Below are 14823 nucleotides of genomic sequence, written 5' to 3' on the forward strand. Positions count from 1 at the left end.
GTAACAAACAAGATCTCCATAGAGGCACTATGATTCCCAGAAATGGACACCTTTTCTTGTTTTACTGTTTTCCATTAAACCTAAAAGAACTAGCTGCTCAGTGTCAACCCTTAGACAAAAGTTTACATCTAACAGTGCCTTATTTCATTCATTTTTATGTGTCCCTTATTTTAGCCATTTCATTATGGGTATTTCCTACAACAAATGATGTTAACATTCAAAATGTTCCTCTCTTTAATACAAAGGTGGCACCAAGCCAGAAAATAGCCAACCAGCGATTGGGTAGGATACAATGTACATTCATCTCTACTCCCTTTATAGTAGAGATATTTATTAATTTATGTAATTTTTCACCACAGAAAAAAAAATGGACACTCTGCCCAAATCTATGGGCAGTTTTTAAAATTATCCAAACAGAAAAAAAATCTATTTAAGTGTGAACATTAAGTAAAGTTTAGAAAGTAGCTAATATGGCTCTTAGACAAAAACTGTTCATTCAATCAGAAAGGTTATGAGCTAGGTATTGATATCTAAATTTCATTTCTTGTCTGAATATTCCTGAATAGAACCAAAAGCTAATTAGCACATATAGCCCAAGATCTTGAAAAAAGATCTGAAACAGGTAGATCATTGATAGAATATGAGACAAGATTGAAAACTTATACTCATTGAGGTCTTTGTTTGGTATATCTGTTTAAACAATTGTATTGGGTAGTTAGCTACACCTGAGGTGCGAGACAAGCTTTTAACCTCTCTGTTGCTTTTGATCTCTGTTCCTAACAGAAGTATCAATTGTTTACACTGCCCATAGCTTTGAATCTTTCTTTTTGACAACTAAAGTATATTTTATGCCCAAATAAGTGCCTGTCATGCCAGTTTATTGACAAACTAGATCAGCTATTTCACTTCCCATCTTTTATATTAAAAAGACCTAAGCACCATTAAAAAGATTGTCAAGTGGAATATTAAAATTAGTTGTCCTTATCTAAAGCTAACATATTATTAAATTCATGGCAGGTTTACATCCAGTGTTTAAATTCACCTTTTATTAACCCTAAATAGGGTTTCAGTCCACTTTAAAATAGGAAAAGTATAGTACAACAAGACCTGTGGAGGTCTTAGCTTATGCAAAGTAGGACCCTTTCTTCCATAGGGTTTGGACTAAGTTTATTAGTAAAAGATGACCTTTCTCTTTACGTGCAAGTATTCCTGAAAAAGGCAATCTTCATTATTAAACTATCCAATTAAGTTAAACTTAGTAAAATTTAAAGAACTGTCTTCATTTGACTTGCTTATTCTAATTATACCATTGATCTTATAGATACAAACAGATCGAACAAAAACCGATGGCCAATGGGAATTAAAGAGCCCTGTAACAAACAGCCTTCATATGGATAGCAATATCATTTTTGACTTAAAACTACCTGGTATAAACAGTCAAACTCAGATAATAACCCATGGCTTCTTCTTGAATTTACAAAAAGCAAAAGACATAAAAGCATAGTATTGCAAGTCTATTTGAAAACAGCAAAAACAAAAAAAAGCTGTATGCATCAAAGTGCCAACAAAAGACCATGAGTCCAAAGAAAGAGTTTGGAAATCAAGTTTTAAAGCTGTCCAAAAATTAGCTCAAGTGTATCAAATCTATTTTCTAACAGAATAATATTACTTATGAATGATAAATCACTTTATAATACCCTATTAAAGTCATGACAAGAGAGCAAAGCTAAAAAAGAAACTGCTGTCTCATCAGAAAATGAAAATGTCTGTCTGGCCCATATTTGTCATTTGAGCTAGAATTTTCTATTAGGTACTTAAATCAAATTCAGTTGATTTAACAGCAAAATGTGTATTGATTTAATCTTCAATGTTTACTCTGTTGCTTATAAATAGTCAGACAAACTTGACTGTCCATTTAAGTGGATCTACACAAAAAAGTTCAAGTAGTAATGGTAATTCATTGATAACTTATAGTCCTTAAAGTGACTTGACCATTACTTGAGCATATTTGGTAACCTGAATTTCAATACTTTCACTTTAAGATAAAAATAAAGGGTTAAAATCTAGGCGCTCTACATGCAAACATACAAAAGCAAAAATGTATACACACTGTATACTTTACAACAGCAACAGTGGCTTCTGGCTGAAATAGATACAGAAGCTTAATAAACTTTCAAATGAGAAAATGGAGATAATTTGGTAGGCATGTGAAGTAGCAATAGATAAATCAGTCAAATGCACTGAATTTTTATAGTTCCCTTTCTACCAGTTGCAATGAGAAAATGATGATGCTTGTAATGTCATTCAACAAATTTATGCTGCTAGATAGCACATCAGTAGAGGGATGCAGAAATTTTTTATAGAGACCAGGGTAAAGGGACATTTGTGAGTAGGTTTTTTCTATAGTAAGGGTAGGCACAAATTCTTGGAATGTCAGTCATACATGTGATTTAAATATCTTGTTTTTAGAGCTGATGAGAATGCTTGAAAACATGTACTTAAGATTATTGGTAAACCTTGTGATGAAGGATGCTACTCCTCATTGAATCTTCTAAAGTTTGTTCAATTCAAAGGAACATGAAAATCTGATCAAATAATAATCATGAAATCTCAATGCCTTGGTTGATGTATCAAAACACATGTATAGATCTTAATAGGAAATAGAGCAAAGAGCCAAATAAAACATCCCTTAAGCTAAAAATATCAAGTTAACTAGACAGGTCAACTTTAAATTTACATATATGTCCATCAAAACCCTAATCATGTACAGTAAATCTCTGATAACATGGTATAATACCCCCAACAACACAATTCTAATGTCCAGCAAAGGTCAAAATGTCAAAAGATAAAAAAAAATCCATCATAAAAGTGGTTGAATTTAATTTAATTTTGTACTTTAAACCTAGATTAAAGTAAAAGGAAGGGGTTTGTTAGATACCTATGAATTTTCCCTTGGAAGGCAATTTTAAGTTACACATGTACATATTTCTCTTTAATTTAACATTTAACTTCATCTCATTTAAAAAGCTGTACCCCGACTTTAAGCCACTTACCCGAACCTATTCATCGGAAAATGTACAGAAATTTATGACTCATGTAAGTTTCTAAGGCATACTTATTAGCATTTATCCAATGGAAAGGTCCAGCTAGTACTATCTATGCAGGTTATCCAGTGATTATATCATTTTGTCCAGAAAATTAAATTCAGAACTTTACTGCTTTTACAGGAAAGTTTGGCATTAAAAAAATATTCCTCAACAAAAATTAACCAGAAACTCTTACAAAAAATAACTTTCCTTAGGGGTTATATTACATGTCTGAAGTAATGGAAATTTATGGTATCTAAACTAGAGGCTCAAAAGAGCAGTAATTGCTCACCTGGTTAATCATTTGCATATTTGAAAAACTTGAGGAATAAGACAGGCTAAGTTAAAATTAACTGAATTGTCAAAAGCAGGAAATGCATTTAATAACATTTTTATGACCTAGCCCAGAATTTTGCTAAAGACAACAGTTTTTGAATTATTTAAAAAAAAAAACTGTCTTCCGAACCCTATGTTCCATTTTTAGTATAGGCAGCCATATCTATTCACAGATAAAAAAATCAAGTCATTTCGAGCACAATACTCTAAAGAAACAGTACGCTTATTTTCATTAAATGATCTTCAATGGTTATAGAGAAATAGATTTTCAAAGTTGTACATGTGGAGAAAAAAAATTTCTCAGAAGCTGTAAGAGAGTAATCAAGGGAACCAAGGTTATAGCGGTAATCAAAAGAATGTAATCCAGGGACAAAGACCAGACATGGAAAACAGACATACACAACAAAGAACATAAAGTAACTAAAATCATACATACAAAGTAACAAAAGTAAATGAGCAACTCAGACTCCACTAAAAACTGGGAGCATGTACCAGGTGCACCGGTAGGGTAAGCGTCCTCTGCTTTTCTAGAAACACCCGCCGAGTCGCTCATAAAAAGTCAAGTCCAGGGTAGACAAACGAGGAAAGGAAAACCATGACCCGTTGGATACATCAGTTTTCATGGTGCTGATGGATACACCATAACGATCCACGAGTTCATGATGACCACCATAAAACTTCTGTAGTGATGACTTCAATCTTGTAGCAACATAACCCTGTTCCAGAAGCCTATTTGTTAGAGTTCTAGCGCGATACAAAAAGTCTGCTTAGTTTCGGCAAGCTCTGGCATAACGTATGAGTTGTGATATGAACACTCCATATGCAGGAGCCGAAGGGATGTTGCCATAGATGAAAGGAAAGTTAACAATTCTGAATGAAAAGTACTCCTAGATCAGTTAACAAATCATTTTGAAAATTACAGCATTGGTCGGTCTCATGATGCTGAAGAATATTAGCCCAGCAAAAATTTTGCTAAAGGCAACAGTTTTTGAGTTATTTGCAAAAAAACTGCCTTTTGACCTCTTTGTTCTATTTTTAGTAACAGGGGCTATGTTTTTTATGAATCAAAAATCTCAATGGTCATTTTGTGTGGGATACCCTAAGAAACAATTAAACCAACTTTCATAGAATTCTGTGCAACGGTTTTTGAGAAAAAGATTTTCAAAGTTGTACATGCAAAAAATGACAAAATAACTGTTTCAGGGGCCACAACTTCTACATCAGTTGACAAATTGTTTTGAAAATTTTGGCTTGGTTAGTCTCTTGATGCTGAACAATAGTACCCTGCAAGAATTTTGCTAAATGCAAAGATCTTGAGTTATTTGCAAAAAAATGCCTTCAGATCCCTATGTTCTATTTTTAGTAACAGCAGCCATGTTTTTTGCATGGATCATAAATCCCAATGGTCATTTTGGGCACAATACTCTATGGAACATCCTGTCTGTCTAGTAGTTTCAGAAGAGAAGATTTTTCAAATATTTGTCCATGACAATGACGACGACTACGGAAGGGCAAGTGATAGCATAAGTTCACCTGGCCTTTGGGCAGGTGAGCTAAAAAGGAAGTGCCATGATATGCATGTCATGAAAGAGAAGCATTGGATATACTTGAGGTTTTTACCTCTAATACATTTGATAAAATCTGCTTTCAATATACATGCAGGTTAGGTTGTAACCAACCTTATTTAATTCTTAAAAAATTCAAAAGGTTTTGAGTCACCTCATTTAATTAAAATTCTACAAGAATGTTTCCTCAAAAAAACTCTTAGGTCATGATAAAATTTGGTGCAAATAAAAAGTCCAAATTTTATCTATTCCATTGTGGTTTACCATCAGGTGGCTTTGGAATCCCTGTAGAGGTAACTGGCTTCAGTAATCCCTATAGACTTAACTAAGCTCATCAGGTGGCTGCTGTAATCCTGTAGACTTAGCCAAACTCATCAGGTGGTCTTTGTGGTCAGATAAGAGTATCAGAATGTATAAGTTACCTGATAGTTTAACCACAGTACAAACACTTTGGCTATTATTCTAATTTCAATTTCAATTTTCACTGACCAAATTAGTTTTTAACTTCCATTGAAGGATAAAATGGGGTGAACTTATTAACTTGAAAAACAACATAGTTCAACTTTAAGCCTTTTAATCAAAATGTGTCTAACAAATACAGAAAACATAAAAATGAATGTACCTGTACTTTGAAGTTTTCATAAGAGTACTAATTGTTTTGAATGTACATGTATGAAACATTATGCAATTTTTTTTTAAATTTAGGAAAGACAGATTTAACTAAGAACATTAATGCCCTTTTTTGCTTCACCAAAGCCATGTATAAAAAAACTTAAAAACCTAGAAAACATTTACAACAACAAAATACATAAAAGTAAACTCGTTGTCATACAAGGCATACCCCTGCTCATACAAGGCATACCCCTGCTCATACAGGGCATACCCCTGCTCATACAAGGCATACCCCTGCTCATACAGGGCATACCCCTGCTCATACAGGAAGATTATATCAGACAACACCCAAAATGGATTACACACATATGCCCAATCTTAATGTACAACACACCAAATTTGAAATCAATCCATCTATTAGGAGCCAACATTTTTGTGATGACTATTTGCTCTATCATTCCATATAGTAAAAAATGGCAAAGTCCCACTTGTACAGGGAGTTGATATTGGATAGCACCCAAAATTGCTTAACAAGATATGCCCCATATATATGAAGCAAAAAATCAAATTTGAAATCAATCCATCCATTGGGAGCCAAGATAATTGTGACAAATTTTGACAGATGGATCAACAAAGGGATTCCAATAACCCACTCAACCACAAGGGGGTGCATTAAATTACAAGCATATACAGTGAGTAGTTATACAAAGAAAATACACAAGTACTTTTGATAGTTCCATTATTACTTTTTTATTGTCCAATTTCACATTCTGTCAAGATATCTGTTGGTCGAAACAACTCACATACAATAAAAGACAGAAAATCATTTTGTCTATGTCTATAAGGCAATACTAAGGAGTTAAGACCAAATTTAAAATTTAAGCTTTTTCAAACAAAGACCTCCAAATGCCAACACTGGATCTTAATCACAGAAAATTCATATGAATGGAGTGATCAAATTTTGACATTAAACATTCTTAACAGACTCAAATAACTATATAAAAGTGAGAATAGAGGTCAAAAATATCATTGGAAATCTGACATCAATGATTTTTCTGGTCATTAGTTTCATACAAGGATCTGTCAATCAGACTATTATATGAGCTGTCATGTTTTGCTGAAAGGTTAAGATTTCAATATGTGACAATTTTCTCTATGTGTGTAACGTATGATAAAAATCCACATATATCGCCATTCACATGTATAAAACATAAATACTTACAAGAATATTCAAGCTCCTTGTTGAACAAAGGAGGAGATAAACATCAAATTTAATAGTTAAAGTAATACAGAAGTCTTCACTGTCATCCTTTTTATTCACAGGCCCAAATGGTATTTCAGAGAACTTTTTGATAGGAATGGCTGGCCTGTAAATCAAATTTTGACAGACCCACAGGCCACCAGCATTTTTACCAGCTTTAGGTTTAGGACAACACTTTTTCAAGCTGCTGTTCAGTCTATTTGCTGTGGTTTTATTAAATTGTCTTAATCATGAAATCAAGTTTAAGATCAGACAGGGTAATTGCCAAATTAGTGTCAATGCTAGTGCAATTACAGCACTATTCTTAACTGTGTCATGGGCAAAAAAAAACTTTAAGTTCAAACATAATAGCAGTGTCTATAGGACAATAACTTAAGATAAAGGTAGCCATATATTGGCAGATCACGGGGCATGGATCCAAGCCTCCCTTTCTTGCAAAAAGTATTAATTATATAAAAAAAAAACAGGAAATCACTAAAGCACCCCACCTCCTTTTATTGAATTCCTAAATTTGCCACTGTTTTACCTAGAGTGACCAATGTAAGGGGGTTTGCTGTATGCTTTTACAAAATATTTCAACTTCTAGTTTATTTACATGTTTTTGAAGTTTGATTGTTGGTTTCAGTTACTCATTATTTGCAGTGCAGGCATAATTCATATTTGCAGTCTTTCCAAAGGTTCAGTTTTTTTTTTTTTTGGAATAAAGAATGTCTAATATCATAAATTTTCTGGACTTAAGGATTTTTTTTATCGGTCCTGTCACATTTTTACTGGTGATATCGGATAGTCCGACGAGCCTTCGGAAAGATTGTACTTGAATTTTACAATTAGTAAAAGGAGTGATTCAGACTTGACTGCTTCAACCTTATGGCAAACAAATTAGTCAATGACTTCTTCATACACTGTAGTCCTTTTTCGTATTTACAGAAATCAAGCTATTTTAGCAAGTTTATCAAAGAGATGTTACCCACCAACCTGGTTGGCAGTCTCATGGGTGAAAGGTCTGTCTGAAGAACATTAAACAATTTTCTTGGAAACTACAATTGTCACTTGGGGCTTGAAATAAGTTAATTCAAAGTACCTAAGTACTTATCACAGCTCTGATAAATCAAAACATTTGAATTTGAAGTCTACTGCTGTCAAGTGTTGCAACTGGACAGCAAACTGGTCTATCGGTTTGTAAAGTTACTTCCCTTTGCTTAAATTTTTTTTAAAAAGAAGTCAAAGTTGGGAATTTGAGAAAGGATTTTCAGGTGGTCATTTGCCTCCTTCTATCCGTTATTTGAATTAAGTTTTTGCATTTTAGGATTCTTGCTACATCTAAGTCTAGAAATGGAACCATTTGGAGTACCTGAAAAGTTGAACAATTCAGCCACTACACCTTTTTCAAAATTCATTCCTGAACTTGAAATAATGTGCATCTTCAATTTTTGCTTCATAAAATCTGATATATACAAGATTTACTTCATTTAAACTGTAATCAGAAAATTGTATATTGCTAAGGTGGTGCCAAATTTCATTCTAATTTGCTAATTACAACAAGTGTTTTGATGGCCTAGTGTGCAGCTTCGGAGCATCTGGATTAATTCATGCATTAAATCATGTTCCCAACCTACATTAAATTGTTATATCATAAGGTTATAAAAATGGCAATTCAATGCAGGAGGTATTCACATCATCTTCTTTCTGATAATACTTTTTTTAAATTAGTATTATCATTAACACAAAAAAATGTAATTAGGGAAAGAATCATATGCTTTATAAATTATTTACATATATACAACAAAGATAATGAAAAACTTAAGCCTACATGTACCACAAACATAAATTTTGTACATTGTAGAACTATTTCAGATTACATGTATTTAAAAGAAGGTTAGAGTCAAGAATATATACAAAAAATCTCAATGAAAATGCCTGTCATATCAACGACTTTTTTTATCCTTGAAGTCAACTTCCAAAATCTAGGTACATGTCTGTAACATAAATAACTGATATCTGAAAAGAATCAAGCATTGTATTAGACATGTGCATATGTTTACCACTGCAAGGTTTATTGGTACTTGGTACTGAGGCAGAGGTGTAAAGATTTTAATTTATTTAATGTAGCCATTACCTGAGCAAGGGCAGGGTGAGAGAGGATGGGAGAAACAAGAAAATGGGTAAGAAAAAAGTCGAAAGATCAGTGTAATCTCAAAAATAAAAAAGTCAAAAGATCAGTGTAACCTCAAACATAGAGAAATCATTTAAATAGACCCTTCTATGGTAAGTTGGTGAGCATGCTCAATATACACTTCCGCAAGGTAGAGCTTGCAATGGGTAGAACAAAAGAATTTTCCTCGCGAAAGTGTATACTGAGAATGCTCTACGCATGCTCACCGACTACCCCAAAGTTAGCACAAAAGGGTCTATTAATTAAGGCCTAAATATTACATCAAACAAAGGAACTCATAATAAATGCTGGAGATTCATCATACAAATGTAATAATACAATACAGATGACATTAAATTTGGTCAAACTGCAATGCATTTATAAATGATCCACTTCTTTTTGGGATTCACACACTGGGCCTTATGACCCTCGGCGTCATGAACAATTTGCCAAATAGGTAGTGGGCCTCCGACTGGGGACTTTCTGGTTCATTTTTTCAATATACTAGGGGACATACTTTTTGTGTGGGAGAATGAAGAAGAAATTGCGATCCAGAAATGATTTTTGTAGCTGGATTTTTCCGTCGTTCTACTAGTGATTGAGCAAACTGTGCCAACTTGGGCACTGTGTTTTGCCTAAGGCGACTTTCTAATATCAAAACAATGTAGGGTTTAAGTTCCGTGTGGTGCAATTTAGGTTACAGACCACCAATTCAACCAATGAGCATTTGGAACGTAGGCAAAAATAGTCCTACGCAGAAATTACCCCTGTTCCTCATAGTGCTGTGAAAAAAGTTCTCATCTTATTTAAAAAAATTGAAACAGTTTCTGAAAGGAAAAACATTTCTGTACATTTTATAGGTGCATTTTGCTTCTTGTGATGTGAAGCCTAATCTCCATAATGATTTTTAAATATACCCCTATCTTGTGAAAACACTGGGATTTCCCATGCTATTTATAGACCCTTCACTTCCGGTGACCAGTACTGCACTGCAAGTCTGCTAACCCCACATGCCATTCTGAGGATTGTGAGCTGACATATGTAGAATGATGCTGATATATAGTCCTCTGCAGGTTAAAGTTAAGGTAAAGTCCAGAGAAGCCATTGAATATTGTGAAATTAGCATAGAAGCCTATGGGAAGTGGAATTAGTGGTTTTTAGCCGCAACTGGTTTATGTGAACTTTAAAGATTTAGAGTTGAACTCATTGCTCCAGCATCGACTGCAGTCAGTAAGTCCGAGTGACGGGTCATTCAGTCTCAAATGGTATTAAACAACAGGTTTCCCAGTGTAATTTCAATAATTTAATCCCGGTATTTTGTTCTTCTGATATTTAAGTCGCATTATAAGCCTACTTACAAACATTTTGATTATTTTCAGGACTTAACATAATATTTATTCCCGTTATGGATTTATTACTTGTAAATTAACATCTGACATATGTCAATCTAAGCCGAAAATCTGTGGTTTGACATACTGACTGATCTACACAGACTGTTCACTTTTCGCGACGCTATATGAAGCATTACTTCCTCTCTAGCCCCGTGCAGGTCCGGGTGTTAAAAGAATAGGCCTGCAGCAGCGCTAAGCTTGTCGTAAAAGGTGACTAAATAGTGCTCAGAACCATAGCCGGGGCTAGGGCGCTCTGCCCACAGAGCAACTGGGATGTGTGCCCCAGGTGGTGGAATGGGGTACCACTGGCGTGTTACATGCTGGGGTTGTCAGGCTATAATACGGAAAACCTGATCGCAAACCATAGTGGTGCACCGTGTTGGGAAAGATGCCACGTTCCTCGCACGTTAAAGAACCGTACTGTGGTATTCTCCCGGAGTAGGAACCATAGGGCTCCGCCACAGGAGGCTAAATTGCCCGACCCTACCCATCTCTCCCTATTTTCAGTGGCAATCAAAATTTGTCGACCCCATTGTCCTTGTGTCCCATCCCTTTTTCATTTCATCATCATTTCATGTTCATTTTATCATCACTTTCATGTTCATCGTCTGAATATAGCTGAAATATTGCTGCTCGGACGTTAAACCCCAACAAACAAACAAACAACTTCCTCTCTACTGCTCCGATGTAAAAAAAAATATTTTTAATTAAAAAAAAAGGTAGCAGATTTAGTCAAGGCACGTGTGGAATGTGTTATTGTTATCTACAATGGTGTGAAAAGTAACAAAATAATAAGTCCCCATCCCAACTGCCGGTCAGTGGATTCCTGAAAAAATCGTTGGGAGAAGGACACAGCCGTCTCGTGGGCACTCAATTTTCCAGACATACACATTATATGAAAATAAACCGGAAAGAGGCCCAGCCGCAACATTGAATTTCAAATGAACCTTAAAGTGGCTCCAAACGCAAGAAAGAAAACTAGATCAATATATATAAAGCATAATAAACAGGTGTGGGCCCAGAGATTTTTGCTGCAAATGTATTATTGCTATTATGATGCAAACTTTTTTAACACAAGGGGCCGGCCCTGACGCCTCCCCCCCCCCCCCCCCCGAATCCACCACTGATAAATATAATACCAGAACGAGTATTTAAAAATAGTAACTCGAAGAAATTTGCGAGAAAAACGCGAAAAGGAATAATCCATCGGTGCATTATACTGTTCTCTTTTATACATCCTGTCCATGAATACCCAAATTTAATCAAATGTCTTGTGAAGGATTTCAATAGATGAAGACAAATTATTATCATGTAAATTCAAATTTGTTCGTGTGTTACTGTTTAGTTGCGTTTCACATTACATTAGGAAAGAAAACATTTTAGATAGAGGTGATGTTGACTTTTCGCTAGGCTAACTCCTTGATATAGAGATTTCACTCAACTGATAAAAATCAAATAAACGTGTACATTGTATGTTAATAGGTTTTATTTCTATGCCACCTACCTCTACCTTTCCACACGTAATTTCATAGTACCCTATCTGATGACGAGTATGGACCGTTATTTCAGAGTGGTAAAATATGCCACGTCGGCAATTTATTAATAAGTTCCCCGGCTCTGGTGCATATTTGAAAAGCACACGTACCGAAATCCAGATCTAAGCTTGTAGAAGATTTGCAAACGTTCTACGTATTGCAAGGCTCACTGCTGTGTAAATGAAACAGGTATTTTCTTACAAAATTCATCTAATTGGAAATTAATCTGATTTAAATAAGCTTCAAGAATTTCTATGATAAAATCGTCTTTATTTAAAATCAATTACTATTTAACTGAAGTACAACCAAATATTTCGAAAAAGAAGGACGCCTCATATTCTTTTAGCCAGTCTCATTGATAAAGACAGTATATTTCACCGAAAAACCTTCAAACCGTTCAAACTCTTTATTTCCTTTCTACATGTGCACATGGGATAAGATATAAGACGTCGGTCCCTAAATTGTTAACCTATGGACGTCTTAAATCTCTCTTCATAAAGTCTTTAAGTAATTTATTATACTTATCGGTATCAAACGGCGGTAAGAAAAGCTTCTTTAGACCAGTAAAGTTTATCACAATCGTATTACATAAAGATAGGTAAACTTGGATAATTACTATACAGATAATACAGTGTTTAGTATTCCATTAACATGTACATGTATTTCGTTGAACATGCTACAACAGCAAAAACGATCACACACCAAGACATTTCATATGACGAGCCATAATTACATATATATACAACGTTAAAAGTGTACGACTATATACATATATGCATGCTCAAAGCCTATGATTTATATTTGCAACTAAATTTTCCTTATGCATGTACACTTTCAAATGTTTACACTACAGGGGTTTCAAATTTATATTTGTGTATATGCTATTTATGTTCATATAGTAGGGACGCACTCAACTCACCATTTGTCAAGTATATATACTTCATTTTAAAATCTAATAAATGAAGTAAAAATAAATAAAAACGGTGTTTCTTAGTGTTTTAAAATCGCGGACCTACAGGTACCGGGTCCTGTATGAATGGTTGATCAGCGGGGAAAATGTCATTCACAATAGGTGCAATTTCTTTCTCACGAAATACAGTTATACCATCTTTGGTATATTAAATTCTTTTTAATAAAATATAAATTTTATTGCACTTAACGAAAAGAATTTACCTGTAAGAGACGTAACTCACCTTGTCCCAAAGAGAAAGGATAGTCCAAAAATAAAACTAATAGAATGCAACAAAAATTCTTTAGTAAATCCATTTCCTTTAAAAATGTGCTAGCTTATGAAATTATTCCATTGCATTCTGCAATTCTCACTTTCCACTATTAAACCAAGTACACCTTTGCAAGCAGACGCCTTCTTTGAAGTACCGAAATTTAAAGGTAAAAACTCCTATAGTCTATTTCGGTAATGTACGAAAGGTAACGAGCATGATAATGAATTCCCGTCTAGGTATGCAGTACCAAAATGAGATTCTTGAATTTATTTTACAAATAGATGCTTATTCAATGGTCCTGCTGGAGAATGCAAAAAAGTGAACTTTATGTTGAACTTGAATACAAATAAATGGTAAATTTAGTTGTTCGTTTTGGTCTTACATCAATTTGTAGAAAATAGATTTTTAATAAGTACAAATGAAGCATTTATTCTTCTCGCTTGTCGAACAAATATAGAACAGTCTTATAAAGATCCTTGGTTTTAAAAATGAGCCTAGCGGTGCTTCGGTTTATTAAACATGTGTATCCGCTTCTTTATATATTGCCTTTCAGTTTTTGAATGGCTTGATCTTGAAATTTCATCTACTTGAAATACCTGGCAAGCAACATTGGGTCAGGGTACTTGTATAAGTTGAAATAATTCCACTTATAAAAGGAATTTTTTGTATACTAGTACTTCGCTACAGAGGCTAAGATACAGAGACACGATATTGGTCCTGAGATGCAGTTTTTTGCATTTGTCTGTACGTTTTGTAGAGATCTTGTAATTTTCCGCAGAGACATTAATTTCGAGATTTGATCGACTCAATTATTAGCTGGGTCTTACTTTAAAGCACAGATTATGGCATGTTACAGTTACAGTAGACGTATAAACAAAATAGAAAGAAGGACTTTAAAGCACAGATTATGGCATATTACAATTACATTAGTGACCTTAGAATTTTAGTTTTATGTATAGACTAGTAATTAAACTGGGAAACATTACAAAAAGATCAAGCTTTTCTTAAAGCAATAACGCTTTTTTATTGTAACAAAAATATCCAAAGTGTAGACTTCTTCTGTCTATAGTTCACTAATAACATTCTTGGTTCCATAGACTGTATATTTTGCTGAGTTGAAATACTTTCCTAACACATGTACGTACGTAACTACATTTACAAGCATGTAGCATTCGTCATCACGGACTCACTTACTTGCTACACAAGTGTTTACAGCATCTTTTTCTCGAATAATAGTAATATAGTTTGATTATCGATGCTAATGATGTGCTCCAAATCTATAAATCATGTAACTTGTATAATGATGTTGGAAATGACATCTATTATTGTGAGCCAATTGTCCTCCTGGTGTTAGGTCAACGAATTTTTGCATATGGCTCGATCCCGGTTTAACAATATTTCAAAAACAGTGTCATTTTTAAACGTAGACAGTCTATCCGTTCAACTGATGTTGATCCTTGAAAGAGAGTAAGTAAAAATGCGACAATGAGGTATTTGATTTTTTTTGCAACTTAACGGACTACCGGATGGTAGGATTAAATAATAGAAAGAAAGATAACCCAAAATTCTACTACGGAAAATGCTACGAAATGCTAGTTTCACGAGTTCCTGTCAATAGCTTCGAAACCACGTCGTTCCTCTTTGTTTTCTCAAGTAACAATT

At 34.2% G+C, this 14823-nt stretch overlaps 1 protein-coding gene across 2 annotated transcripts in view; it reads right to left on the minus strand.

The window, feature by feature from the left end:
* The window catches only part of LOC148629620 (laminin subunit alpha-2-like), a 94433-nt gene extending 79689 nt beyond the window's left edge, over positions 1-14744 (minus strand). For both annotated transcript variants that reach the window (XM_088554299.1, XM_088554292.1), the window contains exon 1: positions 13132-14744. In XM_088554299.1, coding sequence (XP_088410425.1) covers positions 13132-13204 — 73 coding nt within the window. In that variant the 5' untranslated portion in view covers positions 13205-14744. The remainder of the gene's footprint in view (positions 1-13131) is intronic.
* Between the last annotated feature and the right edge of the window lie 79 nt (positions 14745-14823).

The sequence above is a fragment of the Perna viridis genome, chromosome 1 (genome assembly GCF_037379345.1).
Source record: "Perna viridis isolate PV_CMFRI_1.1 ecotype Kerala chromosome 1, ASM3737934v1, whole genome shotgun sequence".
Lineage (NCBI taxonomy): Eukaryota > Metazoa > Mollusca > Bivalvia > Mytilida > Mytilidae > Perna > Perna viridis.